The sequence below is a fragment of the Onychostruthus taczanowskii genome, unplaced genomic scaffold (assembly GCF_017590055.1).
Source record: "Onychostruthus taczanowskii isolate IOZ18803 unplaced genomic scaffold, ASM1759005v1 scaffold11, whole genome shotgun sequence".
NCBI classification, from domain to species: Eukaryota; Metazoa; Chordata; class Aves; order Passeriformes; family Passeridae; genus Onychostruthus; species Onychostruthus taczanowskii.
Genome location: NW_024497629.1, coordinates 5,151,652 through 5,176,080, shown reverse-complemented (window position 1 = coordinate 5,176,080; position 24,429 = coordinate 5,151,652). Strand labels below are relative to the sequence as shown.

The 24,429-nt window shown below is 40.8% G+C and overlaps 1 protein-coding gene across 3 annotated transcripts in view; it reads right to left on the bottom strand.

Moving 5' to 3' along the window:
• SMC6 (structural maintenance of chromosomes 6) overlaps positions 1–21,642 on the bottom strand; it is a 39,928-nt gene extending 18,286 nt beyond the window's left edge. For 2 of the 3 annotated variants that reach the window (XM_041421603.1, XM_041421587.1), the window contains exons 1-11: positions 14,788–14,933; positions 12,809–12,926; positions 10,582–10,687; positions 6,897–7,033; positions 6,271–6,332; positions 5,346–5,426; positions 2,446–2,547; positions 2,138–2,257; positions 1,955–2,050; positions 680–826; positions 231–319 (exon numbers count right to left, since the gene is read on the bottom strand). In XM_041421603.1, coding sequence (XP_041277537.1) covers positions 231–319; positions 680–826; positions 1,955–2,050; positions 2,138–2,257; positions 2,446–2,547; positions 5,346–5,426; positions 6,271–6,332; positions 6,897–7,033; positions 10,582–10,687; positions 12,809–12,926; positions 14,788–14,931 — 1,202 coding nt within the window. In that variant the 5' untranslated portion in view covers positions 14,932–14,933. Of the gene's footprint in view, positions 1–230; positions 320–679; positions 827–1,954; positions 2,051–2,137; positions 2,258–2,445; positions 2,548–5,345; positions 5,427–6,270; positions 6,333–6,896; positions 7,034–10,581; positions 10,688–12,808; positions 12,927–14,787; positions 14,934–15,746; positions 15,896–21,514 lie in introns of those variants that run through there. The other variant, XM_041421595.1, reaches the window with a different exon arrangement.
• Positions 21,643–24,429: the final 2,787 nt, after the last annotated feature.

Sequence of the window (24,429 nt, the reverse complement as noted above, 5' to 3'; positions counted from 1 at the left end):
AACAAAGAAAACCCACTTTTGCCACCCAACTGCCTCTTCTTTTGACATTCTAGTCATAGTTTTGGTATGTACAGAAGCATGATCAGAAATATTCAGGTATTTAACTGGACCCTGCCAAAGACTAAATAAATATTTTTGATTACTGCAGGTTTTCTCAGTAACCAGAAAAGCTCACTTCTTTTCCACCTATCTTAATAACCATACACCAAAATCACTGTATCTGTATTTACCAGCTTTTCAGTTCTTCAATTCGTTTATACAGCTGTTCACGGTCTTTTTCCAGACGTTTTAACTCTGTTTTGGAACGATTATAAACGATCTATGAAGGAAATAGAATACAGTGGTTTAAGAAATAGAAGAAATAATTTCCACAAGTACTACAGTTTTGAGTAAATACTGAACTGCACCAAACCAGACAAACATAACTTGATTTTCAAAAATTACATCTATTTATTTATTTTGACCTAAGTTTAACACTGTTCAGTAACTATGTAAAGGCATCAACGCCAGGACTCCTGAACAGACACTACTTGCCAGTCAGACAGGAAATTGCATCTGTTCTTAACTCACCATGGACTTGAGAAGCCAAGACACAGGTGTAGAATTACAGATGGGCAGAGCATGGACAAGTTTATAGCTTTAAATTGGTATGAATTTTGAAAGGGTTTTTTTTGCCTACCTCAGTTTCATTGACTGTTTTTCTTTTTGCCTGCACTTCTGCCTTCAAAGAAATACACTGAGGATGAAGGGCTTGTGCTTCTTCACTTACTGTTATCAATTTGTCTTGTATTGCTTTGTACTTTTTTTCTGCTTCATTCACTTTTACCTGTGGTGAAAAAACAAAACAAGTAGTAATGAAACAAGATTTTCTTCAAAACCTCTTAATGTTACAAGACAAATATCTCTTAAAAGAATCCATCAGACACATTTAAATTGTTTGAGTTCTATTGGGTTTAAAAAAAAAGAGCAAGACATTGCCACCATGGATATACTAAGATGAAAACTCATAAATGTTCATTATTGGGAAATCAAGAGACTACCAAATCTGTGACAGAGACAGCAACCTTTTTTTCTATTTCAAGGTTTACTCAAACACAGAACTTTTAATACAGGACTTTTAATAAGGTCAAGTACCATGACACCAAAATAAATGAAACCAGCGTCTAGACAATGTTCCTTCATCGCCACATAGACATGCTGACCATAAGACAAAAATGTAAAATTGTGAAACACGTACTTTTTAAAAGAAAGAGAAAAACCCACAAACACATTTTTTTTAAAAAAGAAAAACAAGTTCTAACAAAGAAAGTTTGAAGGAGTTTTAATAGACTGAAAAGTTTTGGGGCTGTTCAGCCTGGAGAAGGGGAGGTTGCATGAAGACCTCATAGCAGCCTTTTGGTATCTGAAAGGGGGTGAAGGAAGCTGGAGAGGGTCTCTTCACTATCTGTATGGATATGACAAGGTTTAAACAGAAAGAGGGGAAATTTAGGTTAGATATATGGAGTTAATTCTTTGCTGTGGCGGTGGTGAGGCAATGTCACAGGCTGCCCAGAGAAGCTGTGGATGCGCCATTCCTGGAAGTGTTCAGTGCCAGGTAGGATGGGGCTTTGAGCAGCCTGATCCATTGGAAGGTGTCCCTGCCCATGGCAGGGGGGTTGGAACTGGATTATCTTTAAGGTCTCTTCCCACCCAAACTCTTCTATGACTCTAGATTCAAAATAATGATGCCTGTGTCTCTGCTCAAAAAGTGTTTCATATGCAAATCAGAATGTATGACGAAATACTTTCTTGCTAGGTACAGAAGTCTTAAGAACCATCCCAAAACTTCCAAATGTCTCCTGAAATCATTGCTCTTTTCTAAAGGCAATGACACCCACAAAAACCTTCACAACAGAACTCTGACTTGGGGGGTGACTACAGCTAGAGTGATATATGGTTTAGACCATCTACCTACCTGGCATTCTTCTACCTTCTGAAGGAGCTCTGTATTTCCTTCTTCAGCTTTGACGCCTTCTTTGAGCAGCTCTACTTCTTTTTCCATCTCACTCACCTAAAGAAGCCTATATTAGCATATGCACAGAAGACTGGGAATGAAGCACATTTCACATGAACAAACATATTTTAGCAAGACATTTACCACTGCCCACGCCATTTGATGTTTCAAATCTTTGAGACGACTTTGCATGTCATTCACAAATGCGATGCTTTTGAAAATTTCCTTCTTTTCCAAATAAAGCTGCTTAAGTTCTTCAAGACGCTTAAAAAAGAAAATAGGGGTTCAATCATGACTGCAAAAAGCTGTGATATAATATGAAATTTTGGAAAGATTTGGGTTTTTGAAATTTAATGTCACTGAGACCTAATAAAACCAAACTATGCAGTTTAACTCCTGTACTTCCTTCACTGCTCAGATGTGTCCTAATAATTACTTTAACTTTTACATACCTCTTCCCCTTGTTCTATCTGAACACGGGTATTTTTTTTTGTTTTCCCAATAAATGAATAATCTTCTTTCATTTGTTCCAGCTGAGTTGCCTTCATAAAAAACTAAAAAGGAATAAAAAGACGCAGATATGAGATCAGTACCTTATCTAAGTGGACCTTCAATAATTATGACAGAATAACCATTCCTCCCAACATCCTCGCATGCTGAATGACATCCAAAGTGAAAAAACTGGTCAGGAAACTGGTCAGGTTGTGGTGGTACAACTTCCACCCCCTCCTTGGGCTGCAATGTGGTACTTGAAATGTTTGTTAGCCCCAGCTTTGATGAACAGAAGCTGGGCTCAGCTCCTCTTGAGTTTATCAGAAACACTCTCTGCTCCCAGGAACTTGTATGTCTGACAAGCTCCTCTTTCTAAATGAAGAGCCTTTGAAACTTCTTTTTCTTGCCTGACTAAAAACCCAAATAGAACAATATTTTTGTTACTGAATTTTCAAAGAAAGTTACTGACTTCAGTTGTGGTCAGGGTGAAAAATTCCTATGACTAAAGCCCACCACCTTCTTGTGACCCTATAAACAATGGTCCCAAGTGAGATCCACTGAACTGTCCCAGACCACAGTGGGCTGTGGCAGCATCTCCCTCTGAGTGAGACACCACTGTGAGCCAGAGAGCTCTCAAGTTTACTTGGGGACTGCTGCCAAAAGCTGACAGAGCCTGGGCTGATACCCCCACCCCTCAGGAATGAACCCTTCACCTACTGAGAAGATCCAAAGTCATTTGACATGAGTACTTCTCTGAGGTGCAGGGGAATTTTTCACAGGTATACAACTTGCACATAATCTTTAGGTCTGTTTACATACAAGTGTGCATCTGATATAGCAACTGTATTATGAATGTTTCTTAAGATTCTTAAGTAGTGAGATTAGTAAGAAAATGAAGCTATGAGTGAGTACCAATTGTGTTATTGTAAACTCCCTAAGAATCTTTTGTCAAATTGCTTAAAGCAGGCTACTAATTAAGCACTGTTAAATTAATGCACTGTCAAAACCTTTAGACCTAAACTGTGGTCAAGTCCAGAGCTAGGCTTGGCAAGAGGATCCATTCTGAACCTTAATGGGAAGGTCTCCCTGACTCCTTTTTATCCATACCTTTTTCCCATTCCAACCTCCACAAAGATCATTTTAAGTTGATTTTGGTTTTAGATTGATTGGTTGGTTTCAGGTTTTAGCCCAATTTTCCTCTTGTGCATCTATGTAAGTGGGGGAGTCAACCTTGCCAACTAACCTAGCCACACTTTCACTTTAATATTAAACCTGCTTTTGCTGATACCTGTGCCAGTGGTTCTTTGGGCGACTCAAAACACTCATTTCCGGTAGGGGTACTTCTGAATAACTCAGCAGAGCCCTAAAATTTAAGTTTATCTATCTCTGTATAGAGAAGAATCTTCAAAAATATTGTTTTTGTGAAGTGGATGATTGGTGCAATCAGATAGTGTACTGGCTCTGGTTGGGATGGAGTTAAATAAAATGTTGTTTTATTTTAGATGTGTGATCAAATAAATACTGACTACACACAGTCATATTTTAGCTGTTGCACTGAAGCCTCCTTTTTCTCCCTCTGCCCTCTCAGTGAATAGATCAGCCAGGTGTGCAAGAAGCTGGGGAGGTATACAACCAGGCAAATGATCCCAGGCAGCCAACGAGATATGCCACCTCAGAAAATGCCATTGTCATGGTTTAGCCCAAGCCACTTACTCACTTTCTCCTGGGGCGTGATAGGGAAGAGAATCAGAAAAGTAAAAGCAAGAATACATGGGCTGAGATAAAATTAGTTTAATACAGCAAAAGCTGCACAAGCAAGCCAAGCCAAACAAGAAATTCATTCATCACTTCCCAGGGCAGGCAGGTGTTCAGCCATCCCCAGGAAAGCAGGGCTCCATCATGCCTAACGGTAACTTGGGAAGACAAATGCATCATTCAAAACATCCCCCAATTCCTTCTTCTTCCCCCAGCTCTATATGCTGAGCATGATATGGCCATATGGTCTGGGATATCCCTTTTGTCAGCTGGGGTCATCTGTCCTGGATGTGACCCCTCCCAAAGCCTCGTGCACCCCCAGCCTCCTTGCTGGTGGGGTGGAAAAAGAAGAAGAAAAAGCCTTGACTCTGTGTAAGGCCTGCTCAGCAGTTACAAAAACAGCAATAAGGAAAACATCTTCCCATTATCAACACTGTTGCCTTTTGTCAGCTGGGGTCATCTGTCCTGGATGTGACCCCTCCCAAAGCCTCGTGCACCCCCAGCCTCCTTGCTGGTGGGGTGGAAAAAGAAGAAGAAAAAGCCTTGACTCTGTGTAAGGCCTGCTCAGCAGTTACAAAAACAGCAATAAGGAACACATCTTCCCATTATCAACACTGTTTTCAGCACAAATCCACAAAGTAGCCCTATACAAGCTGCCATGAAGAAAATTAACCCAGCCCAAACCAGCACAGTCATGTTCCACAATAAATACAGATAAGAGAGGGCTTAGGGGGATTAGCCATCTTCTGCTTGGGCACTGGTTGGGCCTCAGTCTACCAACAGGAGTGATTCCCTTTGCATCTCTTATTTTGTTTCACTTTCTTTCTCGCTCCTTGCAGCTTTCACTTCAGCTATTACACACATTTTATCTCATCCCTCTATTTTTTTTTTTTTACTTTTACTCTTCATTTTCCATTCCCCCAGCCCAAGCTTGGGGGTAGCACAGAAGGGAAGTGAGTGAGTGGTTGTGTGGCATTTAGCTACTTACCTAGTTAGCCCAAAACAGGTTATTAAAGTTAAGCAATTTTATTTTTTTTTCCAAATGCTCTAAAAATTTGCAATTGGCATTTTAATGTTTTACAACTATGCTAAATTTTTTTCTTACCTTGTACTTGTCCCCTTCATTTTTAGTCTGCAAAAACTGTTTACTCATCTCTTGAGTTAAAACAGACACAGGATTATCTACCTGCAAAAATAAATAATTTTTATTTTAATTACAAGTTACCATGGAACTGAAAATCCATGAAAGTGAGAACCCTGTTTCAGTCTTGCAACTTATTACTAAGCTAATGCTGTGAAATCAAGCTTGCTAATACTCTCACATCTTCAAAAAACCCAAAACATAACAAACTAAACCAATAACAAACAGAAAATTAAAAAAACCAATTATATCAAATACAAAATAGAGCCACAGCAAGGACAACTAAGGAACTGCTTCCAAGAGGATACATGACTTCTATAAAAATAGGACCTGTAAGTTCCATTTCTTTAACAAAATCTGCATTAGAAATTCTTGTTGTGTCAAAGTATTGCAATAAATGCAGTGAATTGACTCATACATTCTTACAGACAAAATAAAATCAATACATACTAACTGAAATTTCCATTATTTGAAATTCTAAGTAAGTTGAATATTTTAAACTTCATATGCACTACCTGATCTTTTATTTATCAATTAGGCAGAAAGACCACAATTTCTGAAAAAGCAAGAACTGAAATAATCAGCAGAAAAAACCTCTCCAGATACAAAAGAAACCTACATATGTCAAGACTTTCATCAACAGGACACATGAATCAGAGCTCACAGATGACAGCAAATACTTATCTGTCTGGGACAGAATCCTATTCTGCATTGCATGAGGCATATATTTCAATTTTCCTTTTGCTGATGAATTTCATCTTTAAATGATATGGAAGAGGTGGAACTCTCTCCTTTAAGGAATGGTACATTTCTTTTTAATTGAAGAACTGTAGTATTGCATACCAAAGTCTTCTTAAATTGCACAGAATTTAAACACTACAACAACTACCTGTATATTAAAGTGATCCAGTATTCCTAGGAGTTCCTCTTTCTTTGAAGAAATTATGGTCCCTAGTGGTAAAAAAAGAAAGGAAAAATATCAATAGGTACAATGCCCCAGAGTATTTTCTTCATTGTAGAAAATGTAAAAAATTAAAGCCATCTTTTTGTAACAGAGACCTAGTCCTAAACTAGAAACACTGGTTAGGAATTGTTTTTATTTTTTTTTTTTCAATGTATTTTCATTTGCACAGAAAGACTTCTAACTGAAGTCCTTCTTTGCCTCACAAACCCTCTGTGACAGAATTTAGATAAATCAGCAAATTCAATAAAACCTCAAAAAAGACCAAAAACTATGTTCAGCCTCATCCCACAAGCAGATTTTTGTAAAAACCAATACATAATGTAACACCTGACATACCAAGTAATACATACCAATAAATACATAATTGCTTTTGACATACTAAAATATTCTTAGTTTGGGCTAAAAACAAACAAAAAAAAAGGACATTGTCATCATCCTTGAGTAATTTTATGAAAAATGAAATATCATCCTTTACTAACATGAAGGCATTGAAAGCCATGAACAAGTTTAGAGAACTTCTAAGACTGAGAACAAAGCAAACTACCACCAACCAGCTTTGCTTTTCAGTTTGCAAGTTCTGCTTCCATCCTGATTAATGCGCTGATTCACAATAATAGAGGTACCATACAATTCTGGTTTAAATGCATCTCTTCCTTGGTTTCGTAAAGTTATGGAAATATCTGCAGAACTAAAAAAAAAAAATCAAAAAATAATTAAAATAACCCTGAAATTAATTTCAAATCTAAAAACAATAAAAAAATCAGAACATTTTAATTTTCCATACAAATTGTCATGTATCCTACAGGTCACAGCTGCAAGTCAGTCACAGTACCAATCAGAAAAACATGTATTTATTTGGTTTGAGCCATAACAGCATTAGATTCATTGCTGGTTTAAAACCCAGCAGTAAAGTAAAGGTAAAGGGAAAACCAGTATCCAGCAGTAAAGCAGAAGTAAAGTTAAGGGAAAAGTAAACCCATTCAAGCTGTCCCCTTTCCTCGACCCCCTTCCCACAGTGGAGGAAACAATAGGAGAGATTTTAATACAGAATCACAATTTACTGCAAAACCTCAAAATCACAACAGTATTAGTAAGACTGTACAAAACAGAGAGTGTTTTACCCACAGAAGGGTATTCACCACTAAACAAAAATGCTTCCCCAAGAAGCACCTGGCATAGCTTCTCAAGACAAAGGCAAAATGGCAACTGGCCTTGTGCTGGGCCATGGAGTGTATGACAGAACAAAGGCACTATGCCAGTGATGCTCATGGTTTAACTTTCCCCTTCCGCAGCTGAAAACAATGGGAAAACAGGGACAGGACAAAACCTAGTGGGATCTGACAGGACTCTGAATCAGGTCAGAAGACCTTTCCCTGGGCCTGACTGCGCACAAGCGGGATGGGAGTGCTCGGCAGCTCTGGCAGCGGCGGAGATGCACTGCTGTGGCCACGGTGGCTGTGGCTGGGGCTCCACACAGCTTGGCTGGGCTCTGCTCTGTGCAGCTGCTGTTCCCTCCCTTTTCTTTTTCTCTGAGTGGCATCTTGGGCTTGCCAGCGCTGTCTTTCAGCACCAAACCAGAAAAGCCATGGCTCGGAGGAAGGGGAAAGGGGCCCTGTCTTGGGGTGATTTTATGATGATGCTCTATTCCTGATTGTCTGCTTTATGTCCAGAAATGGCTGTTGTGGCTTTAAGGTGGGTCCAGAAGAGGGGCACAAGCCTTTGGGGGCTCCTGTGCGGACTTCGTGTTCAAGACTCACTCCCCAGCGTGCTGGGTGCTGCGGAGAGTGGCAGTTGCTTTGTTGCTTAGCTAACTCCATTTCTTAGTAGCTAAGCAAGAAGTTTCCTTTTTCTCCCCCACCCCACCTTTCCCCTGGACAGCAGCAATCCTTCTGCAGGTGTTTTCTTGGTTTTTCTTGAACTGTTTCAGCTTGGTTTTGGTCCAAGATCAGATAATCGCCAGACCAGCAGTGGGGGCCACTCCAGCCAGCCTGAAACCATGGGCAAAGACGAACCAACAAGAGAAAGGACACCAAAATCCATCAGCTTCATCTGCTGTGAGGAGGGGACCAATGCCAGCCAACAGGCTCCTTCTGTTTTGCTCAAGCCACTGTATGAACTTTTTCCTCTTCCCTGAGATAAAAGCCAGCCACCATTTTGTCCCCCCTTTGCCACACAGCCAGCCTGTTTATTTCCTCCCCTGGCATTCTGAGGTTTTTTGTTGTGGTGTGGGTGGGGAGGTAAGGTTCTGAAAGTTCAATATCAAGCATTTATTCAGTTTTTTTTCACGTGATGCAGGCACTTTGTTAGTTAATAAACAGTCTTTTTTTACTTTCACCCACTGGTATTCATTTTCTCATTGGCAAAAGGGATTACTGAAGCCATTCTCTTCAGAGGAGACATTCATTACAGAGTGTTTTCTCCTAAATCAGTCTCTAAACCAAGACAGACAGCCAGTGGCAGAGACGAGCAAAGTCTGCTGGGCTGACCCTGACACCTACACCCCCCCTCCCTTGAACCTAGGAAAAGCAAAAGCTGCTTTTGGCCCCAGCTTCCTCGTGCTGACACCACAGCCCTGCCATAACGTGGGTGGTATGGAATCAAACACTGCCAGAAACTCCAGCCCTCTTCTCCATGACCATGACAGACACACTGCTGCCATACACTGTCTGCTTGCACGTCCTATGCTTCACCTAAATAATGAGCCAAAAGCAAATATTTGTGAGAGAAGATTTCCTCTATCTTCCCTTCTCATCTGAGTGCCCTCATTTTACATCACAGAATCATGCTGCTTTTTGGTACCTCTCCTTTTTTTCAAACTGACTTCTGTATGAAACAGTTGTCTGGCTTCTACAGCCTAACCAAAGTAATATATAGCAGAATGCTTAAGCCATTTTTCTAGAAAAGATGACATGTGAATTCAGTTCCAAATTCCTACTTCCTGTTTCTCAAGCGAGTGCTGATACATCAACTTAGTACATATAAGGCAAGTACTACCAACAATTTTACTCTTAAGCACCTCTAAAAGGAAAAGACTGGGATATCTGACTCCAAATAACAGCTTCATGTAAATGTAAACTCATAAACCTCCTATCTCTTTATTGGTTTCCCTAAACACATTATCCCCACTCTCACAGCAGACATGAATGCACTTCTTGCATGTTCAAATATCCAGTAAGTCATGGTCTTTATATTCATTCACATCATCAAAAGAATGAAAAATAATTAACCTCACTGCCTCAAAACAATGATAAGTAGGCACCTATGATTTTTTCTAGTGGACTCCATTCTTCTGTAGGATATTCAATTACAGAGTGGAAGTAATACACAAGAACAGGAAATACAGAGAACACACCACTATGTTAGCTAGTTCAGTGTCCCAGTTTCAGGTAGGACAGAGGTAATTTTCTTGCCATTACTGTGAGGGGCAGAGCCTGGAGCCATATGAGTGTTGCTATTCTATGCCCAACACATCATCCCTGGGGCCACAGCTTCAGCTGGAAAAGAAGGAGAACACAAAGTGGAACTGCCACCATTGTGTTCTTTTATTCCAGGGAAAGTGGAAGGCAAGTGAAGCAGTGGGGTGGCTCCAGTCCTACCATGGGGTTGGTGCATCATTGTTTTTCTTGTCTTGGGCTTGGGGAGGCAGTGTGGGTGCAGGTGATTTGTCCACCGTTGCTCCTCTTTTTTCACAACACGGGCATGGACACTTCCATTTGCCATTTTCTTCTTTGTCTCAGGAGATGTCTGACTCGGGCTGTGGTGCAGTTGCCTTGTGTCAGACTCAAGGAGCATTTTTGCTTGGAATCACCCTCTTTTACACATGGTTGTTATTAGTATTGTTGCTGTAAGTGTTTGTTTTCCTTATCTCGTTGATGGCTTTTTTTAGCACATTTTTATTTCAACACGTAATCTCCACCTTTATTCCTCTCTCACTGGAGGGGACAGAGATCAGCTGTTTGGAGTTTAATTTCCAGTTGCTTTCAAAATACAACATTCAGGAACAATGATATACTAGTGGTAAAACTTCTGAAGTTTTTTGCTTTCAGGGTTTGGTTTTTTTTTTGCGAGGGCAGCGTGTTGTTTAAATATGGTCTCCTCAGCGTTATGCTTTTTATTTGAGTCTGTTGGATCCCACAAGAAGATGCAGAAAATTAGCATAAACAGAAACCTCGTAAGCTAACCTCAATGACAATCACCAAACTACAAACGTAACTTGTAGATTAAAGTTTAACTTACGTCTCTCCTTTTTGAATAAACATTTTTAATGAGGAACCTCTGTTTGTTGCAGTGGCTTTTCCACCAAGTCCAACAATTAGTGCTGTTAATACAGAACTTTTTCCACCTGTAATTGAAGCATTGAACTTGTTTAGAAGAGATTATAATTTGTACTCCACCCATATTACAGTTTTTGACTTGTTATATAGTCATGCATTAGAAGTCCAACTTCTGTCCCAATGGAACATGTAAAACAACAATAATGCTAGTAAACTATCTGGCATTTTCAAAATTCTCCCAAAAAAACCCCAACATGTTGACCCAAACTTATGTTACTTCTATTTAGCAATTTGCACTCAACATGTCGTAAGTCAAAAGGAATCTCCCCTTTCTTAAAAGCATAGTGAAAACATGTATACAATGAAAGAAATCAAAGACACATTACCATTTATCTAACTATCTGAAAGGTTTTAAGATCTCTTTCAAAATTTATGTTTATTTTTTAAATTCTTTCTCCAAAAGAAACAAGATTGTATAAATAGGTATCACTTCCTTTTCCTATAATAGTTTCTATGTCCTGGGTTAGCTGGGACAGCTTTTGTCCTTTTCTGCCCAGTAGCTTGTAGGGTGCGGTGTTTGGGTTCAGCATGACAATAATGCTGATAACATGCCCATGTTTTGCTTGTTTCTAAGTAGCAAAGTTGAGAACTCTTCAGGGTCTCATACTCTGCCACAGAAGAGGTGCACAAGAAGGCAGGAGGGAGCCTGGCCAAGAGAACTGACCTGAACTAGCCAAAGAGATATTCCATACAATAGAACATCATGCCCAGTGCATAAACTGGGGGATGCTGTCCAGGAGCCACTGACTGCTGCTCATGGATGGGCTGGTTGTGAGCAACTACATTATGCTAACTTGTTTCTCTCGAGTTTTATTCCTCTCTTTCTTTCTGATTTTCATTACAGTAATTATTATATTTTATTTTATTTCAATTATTAAGCCGTTCTTATCGGGGGGGGGATGCTGTCCAGGAGCCACTGACTGCTGCTCATGGATGGGCTGGTTGTGAGCAACTACATTATGCTAACTTGTTTCTCTCGAGTTTTATTCCTCTCTTTCTTTCTGATTTTCATTAGAGTAATTATTATATTTTATTTTGTTTCAATTATTAAGCCGTTCTTATGCCAAACCACAGGTTTTACCTTTTTCCAATTTGCCTTCCTATTCCACTGGGGGACATGGGGAAGTGAGTGGCTGCATGATATTTAGTGGCTGAAAGGGATTAAATGACAACACTCCTTTCTAGCACCCAGTGTGGGGCTCAAAGGGTTGATATAACTGACCAGAGTATGTTAAAACAAATTTGTTTTAAGCATTCATGATATTAGCTTAATAGCTGCTGGTCACACTGCTGATTTATTTGCTCTCAGAGCTGTTGTGCTGGTTCTCAGAGCTGCATTATGTAACACCTTCCTCACAGCACGCACTCCCTACTTTGGTGTTACCACCTTTGGGGCCTGGGCTAAGGCTATAATTTGGAAGTACTCTGAAATGTGGCTGATAAGATATGATAAGATCTGATAAACGACGTGCTATGACATGACGGACCCGCCGGCACCGAAACTCGCCCGGCCCGCGCGCTCGGCACGCCCTCACGCCGGGCTGCGGGAGCCCCCTAGCGGCAAACGTTCACAACTACACCGCCCAGCCTCCCTCCTCCCAGAGCCAGCCCACAGAGGACACTCCTTCTCCTTCTTCTCCAGGCTAACTACAACTGCTTCTCAAAATTTGGGATGTCCTCAGGAAGCTCAAACCATCAGGAAGCAGGATGTTGCTGAATGTGCTTCAGATCTAGTTTAGCATTATGCACCTATCAGCAGTATTTCAACGCCCTATTACAACCACTGTGGTTCCTCCAAACTCAGTGATGGGCGCTGCAGGCACTTGGATAATTATAGCGCATTTAATAATAAACATATAAATACATTTCGTTAAAATAAAAATTTATGCATTATTTAGCTATTAAAATATTTATATTCACATTATCTTTTGCAAAAATCTCCAATTTTAAGACCTAATTCACCAGCCTTTAACTACTGGGATAGACCTGTGTGGTACCTCATTTCAAAAGTGAATCCTTGTCCACACCTAAAAGGTGGCCAGCAATTCTTTTTCCAAATAAAAAACTACATTCTCTACATTATTAACAGAAGCATTCTTTGACAAAGATGCTAGGCAATTAATACTTACTTCCATTGGTTCCAACAACAAAATTGAGATTTGATCCAAACTGAAAAGGCCCCAGATTTGAATGGCACATGAAGTTCTTCAGCTGGATACTTTCAATTATCCCAACCTCACCGTCAGGCTAAAGAATGAACAATTAAAACTCAAGTTATATATGCATTTTAATGAGATTAAGTTTATATATTTTAAACACAATGAGAATTTAAATGACAGTATGATATAACATTGGTTGTTACAAGCCACAAGGAAACAGAAGGGTTTCACGACACTGTGTAAAGTCGCTTGCTATAGAGCAGCTATTTACTAAAACAAAAAGTTACCAAAGCTGATCCCTCACACACAGTAACTTTCAGTTCTCCCTATTACTAACATACCATCAATACAACATAAAATATTAAAACAACAGATCCAGAATAGTTGGCTGACCAAATTAAAGCATGTTATTAAGGGCATTGTCTAAATGTCTTGTAAATACTGACAGGCTTGGGGCACCAACCACCTCTCTAGGAAGCTGTACTGGCTTTGAGTTGTGGTAGCAGGGGCAGGAAGCTACAGGGGTGGATTCTGTGAGAACCTACCAGAAGCTTTCCCATGTCTGACAGAGCCAGTGCCACTCCCCAGCCACCCCCAAGACAGACCCACGGCTGGCCAAGGCTGAGCCCATCAGCAACAGAGGCAGTGCCTCCAGGCCAAGAGTCAGGAAAGGGAAATTGCAATTGCAGCAACTGCAGCCAGAGAAGAGGAGTCAGAATATGCGAGATGAACAGCTCTGCAGACACCAAGGAGGGGCAGGAGGTCCTCCAGGCATCAGAGCAGAGATCCACCTGTAGCCCATGGAGAGCCCTGTGCTAGAGCAGGTGGATTCCCAAAGGAGGCTGTGACTCTATGGGAAGTCTACACTGGAGGAGGTTTGCTGGTAGGACTTGAGAGCCATGGGGGACCCACAGAGGAGCAGGCTGTTCCTGAGGGACTGCATCCTGTGGAAGGGATCCACACTGGAGCACAGAATGAGTGCGAGTCCTCCCTCTGAAGAGGAACGAGTGGCAGGGACAACATGTAATGAACTGAACAAAGCCCCCATTCCCTGTGCTGTTGGGTTGGGAGAGAAGAAAACTGGGAGTGAAGAGGAACCAAGGATGGGCGGAGGGAAGGTGTTTTAAGGTTTGAGTTCATTTCTTATTATCTCTCAAATACTGATTTGACTGCAAATAAATTCAGTTCATTTCCCAGGCTGAGTCTGTTTTGCCCATGACAGTCACTGGGGAGTGATCTCTCCCTGCCCTTATCTCAACCACAAGCATTTTGTTGTATTTTCTCTCCCCTATCCAGGAAAGGAGGGCAGTGAAAGAGTGCTTTTGGTGCACACCTGGCACCCAGACAGGTTCAATCCCCCAGAGAAGCCTGGTCCAGTGTCTTAGCACTGTTTCCTAATGTCCAATCTAAATACACAGGACAGTATTTGCAATCTCAAAAATAATTTTTTTAAGTCTTCTATCAAACTAAAATTCAACTACTAAAATAAAAGCAGAAAAAATATTCCTGTTTTCAAGTTTCTTTCCCATCAAAATTTGCATTTCAAACACTAGATTTTTTATTCAGATACCTGAATGTGTGAGCAATGCAAAACAAACAAGTATTTGACATTTCTTATAGTAAATAAATGGTTTTCCAAATATTTTGTCTGCCTTTACTACAACCATAAATGAAACATACCATAGTTCAATCAAAATCCATTTCCTTAATTTACTTCACAACTACAGTAGTATTCCTTTTATTAAATCAGAATATTGTTATGATTGACTATTATAATTAGACGACCCAAAAGAAATAAGGTAAGAATAACCTCATGCAGAAGTCCTCACCACAGAGAGTATCCCTAGTTTCTTTAATCTTTGTTCTACTGACGCCAACATCTAAGACATTTATTTCAATAGGCAAAGAACTTTTCTTATATCTTCATCTCTATGACTTTTTATACTTACCAGCTGTGAAGGGGCACTACTACTAGCTGACAACTCTAAAGGTTCTTCTTCATTGGAGTCATCACTATGTACATCTGTGTATTCTCTTCTCCGCCTCTTCTGGGACCCAGGAGTTAGAACACTTTCTTCCTTTCTCTTACCCATGAGTACTGAAAAATGAAAGTAATGAAATATTATAGGTTTCAGTTTTCTAGGTGACAACATACCCACAGGTGACAGCACAGAAGTACCAAATTATTTACTTTGGTATACCAAATATTGAAATCACAGCAAACATTGCAACAAATATTTTCCCAGAACTGAAACCTCAGTAATTTAAGGCTACACTTGCTATGAAGGAGTTGCATCAAAACAAAAGAACCACAGTTTCATTATTCTAATCAAGCTGAATAAATAAAATCAACCTTAATTCTGTTTTCCTTGGTACATTAGACTTTGGAATACTTGCTAGAATTGTTTTTTGGTAGCAATGAAATTGAAGGTTAGTGGTAAAAAGTATATACAAGTATACATAGTTAAAGTATAAACTAACTATACATAGTTAGTTTATAATCAGCAGCATCAATACCGATTTGATTAAAGCCAAGTGCATGGAATGCAAAACAAACAAGTATTTGACATTTCTTATAGTAAATAAATGGTTTTCCAAATATTTTGTCTGCCTTTACTACAACCATAAATGAAACATACCATAGTTCAATCAAAATCCATTTCCTTCATTTACTTCACAACTACAGTAGTATTCCTTTTATTAAATCAGAATATTGTTATGATTGACTATTATAATTAGACGACACAAAAGAAATAAGGTAAGAATAACCTCATGCAGAAGTCCTCACCACAGAGAGTATCCCTAGTTTCTTTAATCTTTGTTCTACTGACGCCAACATCTAAGACATTTATTTCAATAGGCAAAGAACTTTTCTTATATCTTCATCTCTATGACTTTTTATACTTACCAGCTGTGAAGGGGCACTACTACTAGCTGAGAACTCTAAAGGTTCTTCTTCATTAGAGTCATCACTATGTACATCTGTGTATTCTCTTCTCCGCCTCTTCTGGGACCCAGGAGTTAGAACACTTTCTTCCTTTCTCTTACCCATGAGTACTGAAAAATGAAAGTAATGAAATATTATAGGTTTCAGTTTTCTAGGTGACAACATACCCACAGGTGACAGCACAGAAGTACCAAATTATTTACTTTGGTATACCAAATATTGAAATCACAGCAAACATTGCAACAAATATTTTCCCAGAACTGAAACCTCAGTAATTTAAGGCTACACTTGCTATGAAGGAGTTGCATCAAAACAAAAGAACCACAGTTTCATTATTCTAATCAAGCTGAATAAATAAAATCAACCTTAATTCTGTTTTCCTTGGTACATTAGACTTTGGAATACTTGCTAGAATTGTTTTTGGTTAGCAATGAAATTGAAGGTTAGTGGTAAAAAGTATATAACTAACATAGTTAGTTTATAATCAGCAGCATCAATACCGATTTGATTAAAGCCAAGTGCATGGCCAAAAGCAAAGTGTATTAATTATTTGTTGTCAACAAAAGCCCAGAAAATTAATATGCAAAACACATAAAAGTAGAATAAAGGAAAATTTAGATTCATAGCACTGTTCCTGAGCTGTTTCCTACACTACAAGGTAGTATAACATGATGACAGTAAACAAAATGCTCCTAATAAAGGAAAACTATTCTCTCTATATAGAGGACACATGTATAAATTTCCTCTACAAATCAATAAATAATGCACAGACTTCCAGCACTAATAGGACTGGTCTGAAACAAATCTTGAGAAAGTAACAAGCTATAAAACATACAAAAATCTCATATTTTCTGTAATCATAAATTTATGGCATGGTTTTTATTCCCTCAAAAGTACATATTACATTCTTCATACCTACAGACCCAAAGACCTACACAAAATACAGAAGTTGACATAGCTGACCTAAGTAGAAGCAAGGTGCTATTTACACAAATGCAATACACAATCTTTTTATTTGTCAGCAGTTAAGTCAGCTACTGCTAAGTATCTAAAACAGGCTAAAACTACTATCAGTTGCACAGTTTTCTGACATCAAAACTTTTCTGAAATGCATTATGCTCTCCTACTCAGCTCTGTTTGCTGGAATTTCATCTAGAGCTCCCCTGTAAGAAAGATGACAACCAACTTGAATGCACAGCTCCAGTTCAAGGAAAATTCCGAGGCAAAAAATGTACTTAACATTTACTCCTATAGAAAGATCACTGAATGACACATGGCCTAAGAATAGGCTGCATATTTACAAAAATATTTTTTTTTTCCATGTGTGGGGTGCAGGAAAGAATGCCTAGCATTAGAGACACAGCATGCCCAAAGTTTGTAACACATGTCTAAACACACTGGGGGCTTGAAGGCCAGAAGACTCCTCATCATGGATACAGGTAATGACAACAAGCAAGCACTTGCTTGTCCCTCTCCCTCGGGACAGATGGGATAATCCAGGAGAGAATCATACAGGTCAGCCTAACAGTTCCTCCTGGAGGGAGGTGACACATCCTGTGAGAAAGCTGGGTGGGTCAGCACGGCAGATGCAGCTGCGCAGGGCACAGCCTCAGGACCCCAGGGACCCTCTTGTTAAAGCACTCCCAGAGCTCCTCAGCGGGTCTGGCTCCACATTCTCTCTGTTTTAAGATTAGTTACTTGGAGAATCTACAGAGAACTCAATGAAATAAAGACTGCTGAAGTACAGCTTCAGTCACAAGAACTTGTATTGCAATGCAGGGGAGCAGTCTTTCTTCCCTCTTCTCATTCTGTCTCATCCCTCTGAGTGCGAGCAGCTCTTTACACAACAAAATAATAAATAACTTCAAGTCTTTGATTCTACCAAAAAGTAATGCAGGAAAGAACTTCTTTCTTTTAACATTAGTTAGGTGAGCCCCTAACCACCTCACCATGCAGATCTGTCTGCATGGGTCACTGTGGAGAACAAGAGGCTTCTCTGAGCAGTTTCCTTGGGTCAGCCTAATGCTCTGGACAAACTAGTGCCTGAGTTCAACTGACGAGAGGCCAGACAGCTTATACCACCAAGTACTGCAGAGAGCAGCATTTATTGTGAGAGACACACGAGACATCAACATTTCCTACATCATTACAGAGATTATCTAATTTCTAGTCTACAAATTTGTTGACTGCTTTATACAATACAGTGTTTTATGATTCCCTCATTAATTTTCTATGACACAGCATCTAAAAGATAAAGAAAAACAGTATTAATCCCTTCCCATTATGTGGAATGAACAAAATTCAAAGCAAATGCAGAAATGCAACAAACTTGCCATCTGACACTCCTGCAACAATTTTGTGTGGTAGGGATTTCTTTATCAAATATTAGAGGAGCAAGAGAAGGATGATGACGATGTTTATTACTGATGATTACTATTATTGTTATAATGATGATGCCCATGAAGTACTTACAGCAAAACTATCATATCCACTTTATGTTATGTAGTTTAATACAACACACAAGGAAATCAAGGCGCAAATACACTTCATGATTTGGCTTACACACCTTTTGCTATGCTACTCTGGGCTTACTACAAAGACATGCCTTCATGCCAAGTTACTCAGACCATGAATCAGTCACTTGCAAGCTCTTGGCATCCATCACTCAAATATGAAGACATAAACATAAGCTTTAAATGTTGTAATTAATAACATCCAAACTAAAGATGAGGGTTATGAGTTCCACTGCTATACAATTTGAACATTTAAGGAAAAGAGAGTAAAAGAGCAGAAAACAGAACAAAATAATCTCATGTAATAACTATGAGGAAAGAAAAAGACAGAACCATCTGCGCCTCAAAACTGTTAAAGAGCTAGTAATGAAAAAAAAAACTTAACTGGAACTACAAGCAAACTCAGCCTCAGAAATTATGACAAATATCAGTGGATGCAGATCCTTCCCTGAATACAAAAAACCCAAACGGAGCAAAAAACTGACCACAACCAGGAGCAAGAAACTGACCACAACCACAAGGAACCCATTAATAAGGTTTTAAAAGGCACAGGAAGAAATAGCCAACATTTAGAAAAAATAAATACACAGAAAATGACATGTTTGAATTTTATCTTCATGTCATCTTGATATTTTTAACAAGAATTTTTTTACATTAATTGCTCCCAAAACTCTTGCACCAAGGCCCCTAATTTTCTACATTAATTGAAAAAAATATTGCTTTCAGTCTCAGCACTACTTACCCTAACTTTAACAACAGTTCGGGAATAACTATTCAAGGCAAAGGAAAAGCAGCTGATCCAAGCTATCTGAAGGTTATTAAAGTATGCAATACTACACTGGAAACAAACTGGCAAAAAAATACATCAATACATTTAAAAATATGTAATATAGACTACTGAGCAGCCAACAAAGGACATGATTGACAAATGTTAACAAAAGGATTTTTTAATGGATCAGGTATCATACCTAAAATCTGAAGTATAAAATATACTTTAGTATATTACAATATGAAGTAAGACTATGTTAACGGAAGCTTGTGATGACAAAGTCAAGTTAATCATTCAAACAAGAATCCAACATTCATGCAGAAAGAGAAATCAAGAGTACTGATTTAATAAAAATAAACTTCACTATCATGGAATGTAAGAGTATACAGTTAGGTTTTTATACCTAACTAATCTATAATTATCTATTGATAAAATATTATCTATAGATAATATATAGGATCTATAATTGGGAGCAAATAAAGGCAAGACAGCTTCAATTATAAAAACAATCAAAGGATCACTACAAATTACAACAAGCAGTCATTATGCATATAATGAGAGCACAAAAGAAAAAGGCAAGCCCCAAATGTCCTGTATAAAATGATAAGGACGGCTACAGGTTAGGAAAGTACTTACCCTGTACACATCAAAGGATAAGAAGGCAGAGGCTGCATCCACTGATATTCACCCATTTCAACTTAATCAATGGCCTATCTTTCCACAGTATTCACTGCTATGGAGTTCCACAACTGTTTCCCTTTTCCCTGCCTGGCTGGTCACAGCTTGGCTCATCCAGGGCTGACACAACCAACCTGCTGTCACCAAACCCACACGAGTGACTTTCTAGCAGCCCTCACTGGCCTGGTATCCACATAAGGCAGGAAGGTATCCCGTCTGTCTTGTGGGACATCCACTTTAAACACTCTGGACATAGCCCAGCTATAACCCTGCCTTTCACCCAGCTGGCAAAACAGAGGTAAAGCAAAGACATCAGAGCAGACCTATGGCAGGATGAACACAAGATATGGTAAGGAGAGGAAGAAAATACTTGAGGTCTTTAGCTGATGTATAGCACACTACATTTAACAGTCACAAAAATAGCAACTAAATTACAAATTAACATCCGGGTACTGGTCATAGAACCAGTGAGAGGGATGTGGAGGGGAGGTGGTTTCTAACGGAAGTTCAGTCAGTAACCTTAACTTCAGGGGTAACAACTTGGTTTACAGTGAACAAACAACTTAAAAGGAGGTATTTCAAAGGGCTGAAGTCAGAATCCCAGTCTCAAGACACAGCAGTGGAGTGCTCTACATTTTGGGACTATCTGAGCCAGATGTTCCACATTACACTGTATGTCTGATGTTGACAACCTCTCTCCAAACACATTTGCAGGCAGTGCATAAGAAGCCTATACCATCCCATCAAACACTGGAGAAGCGCTGCCTGACGCCCAGAATCACAGAATGGGTAAGGCTGGCAGTGAACATAGCGGGTCAACTGGTCCGACCTCCCTGCTCAAGCAGGGTCATCCCAGAGCACACAGCACAGGATTGTGTCCAGGCAGTTTCTGAGTATCTGCAGTAAGGGAGACTCAACAGCCTCTCTGGGCAGTCAGTTCCAGTTCGTGTTCACCTGCACAGCAAAGATATTCCTCCTCCTGTTCAGGTGGAACTTCCTGTACATCAGTTTCTGCCCAACGCCTCCAGTCTTACTGCTCAGCATCACCAAGAAGAGCCTGGTCCATCCTCTTGACACACTCCCTTTAAAGATTTATACAGATTGAGGTCCCCTCTCAGCAGTCTTTTCTCGAAGTAGAACAAGTCCAACTCCCTCAGTCTTCTCTTCATAAGAGAGATGTTTCAGTCCATTAGTCGTCTTTCACAGCCCTCCACTGGACCTCCATCTCTCTCTGGTACTGAGGAGCCCAGAACTGCACTGCGGCACAAAGGGCAGCTCTGCCTCCTCTACGGACAGCGAAAACGAAAGCGGGGCAGGAATCCCCTCAAGTCCACCATTACCTGTTGCTTTTCCCAACACCGCGCGACCCGGAAGGCTCCCCCGCCCCTCAGAATAGAGACAGCGGTCCCTCGGCGGCTGGAACGCCCGTGCGGCCGCCGCTCCCGCTCTCCGCCGTCAGAGATGGGCACCCGAGGGAGCGCTCACACCCGGCGGGGAGCCCACGCTGGGCAGCGGGTGACAACTGCCAGCTCCGACCGCTAACCGGCCCCGCAGAGCCACCTGCGACAGAAGCGCAGCCAGGCCGGGGGCAGCGGGGGCAGCGGGTGGGAGCCGTTGGCCCGCCTTGCGGCCGCCAGGCCGCCCTCCCTCCCAGCTATCCAGAGAGCGCGGCGCGCCCGGACAGCGCCCGCCAGGATCTTCGCCCGGCATGGGTCACCCGTCCCTTGTCTCCCCTCCCTTCGCCCCTCGCCTGCTCCGCGCCCCGTTACCTGGGACAGCTCCCGATCCCCGCACGGCGGGGCGGACGGGGCGGGACGGGCCGGAGCGGGCGGAAGAGCCGCCTCCGCGAGTGCGGCGCCTGCGCGCTCCGCGCCCCGCGGGGCCCGTTTCCGTGCGCGCGCCATTTTCGGGTGTGCGGGGGTGGAGCGCTCGCCGCTCTGGAGCCAGTCCGAGCGGGTTCGGCGAGGCTCTCACGGGGCCCTCACGGGGCCGCGCGTTCCCGTTGGGCCCCGCGGAGGCGGGCCCGCTCCCGGGCCGAGGCTCGGCAGCCCAGGGGAGCTCGGGCACGCCTGTTCCTGTGGGCGCGGCGGGGCGGGAGTTTCAAACGCTGCGTGGGGGGAGCCCGCGCGTCCGGGCGCTTCGCTGGCCGGCAGCGGCTCGGGGCTGTGCTCATCCCGGGCTCGGGGCTGTGCTCATCCCGGGCTCGGGGCTGTGCTCATCCCGGGCTCGGGGCTGTGCTCATCCCGCCGGAAAGATCCGGAGGCGCTTGAGGAGGAATTTGCAAATGCTGGAGCGCGCCGCTGCTGTCCCTCGGTGCGCAGGTTTATTGGCAAAGCTTTGCTGGGGTAACGCAGAGAGAAAGAGGCGGAGAGTTGTTAAAAACGTCAGGGCTTTCGTGTTTGCTCTGCCGTGTTTTTCCTCCTTTTTAAAGGCCTCTGGGTGAGACTTAAAATATGTGCGTAGTTGTCTTTGCAAGTTACCTTGGTCTTGTGTCAAAGTATCTCTGTATTAATTGAATTTCCGCATTAAAAGCTTTCTGTGGTTGTTTTTAAGTAACTGGCATTTCTGCCAGTGTAAAAAAAACTTAGTAGAGCAGAATGTAGTGTTAAAGCACTACATAAGAGCTTTATAGGTTTAGCACGTTCTGGCCTAGAGAGACATTGAGAAGGTTTTGCAGGGGGTGGTTATGTTTACTGTTAACGATCTGCAGTGATTTTTAAGTATATGAAAATAAATCAAGGTCAGTCTTGCTTCTTTGGAAGTTGCCAGCTCTCTAGGGTTGGAGACTTGTGATGAACGAAGCTGTTAAATGAAATCCAAGTAGACAGATCATTCATGTTAAGAGTAGTTGAGCTATTTGTACACTGAATTCAAATTTAAATATTTTATTAAATACGCTGAAAAAAACCCAAAGACTGCTACCAGCCTTGCAGACTTTCATAACTCACCGTTAGATATAGATTCAATGTGATGTGAAAAACTTAAGTTCTCAAATAGCTATACTTTATTATAGTGAAAAAGTCGGCCTTTTTTTTTTAGTTTTCAGTTTTTATGCTTTGTTCTTATTATTTGTAATCTAACCAGACAGCCTTGCAGACTTTCATAACTCACCGTTAGATATAGATTCAATGTGATGTGAAAAACTTAAATTCTCAAATAGCTATACTTTATTACAGTGAAAAAGTCGGCCTTTTTTTTTAGTTTTCAGTTATTATGTTTTTTTCTTATTATTTGTAATCTAACCAGGTGTAGGGTGTTTGTAGTGTATTTGTCTTTTCCAGTAATTAAGTACTATGTGACACTCCATAACAATGTTTAGAAACTGACTAGTAGTTGTTTTTTAAGAAATTTTATTGGTGCAGACTTGTGGAAACCAAATTATAACACCAAAAAGACATCTCCCTTCTTTGTTAGGTGTTCTCTCACTGAAGATGAATTATTGTGCTTGTCTTTTGGCAAGGTTTGGATACTTCCCCTGTGCATCAGAGAAATTGATTATCCTGGACTTCAAGAAATTGTACTATGTAGTTGTATGCTTAATTTGTATTTTTAACTAGTTTTTATGTGCTTGACATGCAATAACAGAAGCAATACTCTGTCTGCATACAACTAAAGTGAGGTTGAGTCATTGTAGTAGTTAAAGAAATGGATTAGAGACCTAAATTCTGTTGAAAGTAAATCTTAATGAGAACTTGGTTTAAAAACAACCTGGAATTGAATAGCTGCCTTGCTTTAAAACAGAATTAGAGTATAAAAGAATGCACCCTCCAAAGGCAGGCTTGCTGTTCTGACAGACTCTGATGTTAAATGTGGGAGACCACACAGTGGCTTAGCTTCTTAAGCAGCTCTTTGAGCACTGGTAGGTCATCTAGTCTGATGTATTCAAAGGAGCATTTTAATTTATCTGAGTGTACAGTAGTGTCAAAAGCAGAAAGAAATACAAAACATTCCAAGTTGTATTTGATTTTTATACTCTAATATTGGGAGAGAAGAGAGAAAATAAATAAGCATGAGACAAACTTTGTACCATAAGACAGTGCAGGAATAAATTGGTATTGTGAGGGTGGAAAGCAGAGTATGTGCTAGAGGCCTTGTGTAAAACTGGCAAGATGTGAAAACCAGAAGAATAATGAAAACAGAAGAAAATGGGTGTGGTAATGGGGTGCCATGGAGAGTGGAGCTGTGTAAGTAAAGTTACACAAGACAAAGAGATATACCTCCTAGTGGGTGTATGTTTTCAACTGGCGTGCATTATAGGTAGTGCTATATCAAAATGTCCAGTACCAAAATGGACACAGTGAAACACACGGTGGTTAGAAGTGCCAGGACATTTGTTTGGAAGGGAAATTCAGAAGTCATCATGTTGCACTGAGAGCTTTGTAACAAGTTGGCCCAGTCCTTTTTAAGATTCTGTGATTGCCTGAAGTGATGAGTTTGGACTCTGAGCCCTAAGTAAGATGTTCAGAAAAGGAACAATTTTCTGATGAATATCCTGGCCAAGAAAGAGGTGCACCATCCTGAGCCAGGTATTCATGTTGCACGGAGCTATTCCCCAGGCATCCGGGGCCAGAATAAAGTAATGCCCTCTTCTTAATACTACATTGGAGTTCTCTTCCCAAATTTCAGTGCCAGTCGCTGCTGATTCCCTGCTCAGAGAGGCTTCCATCAGCACTGGATTAAAAGT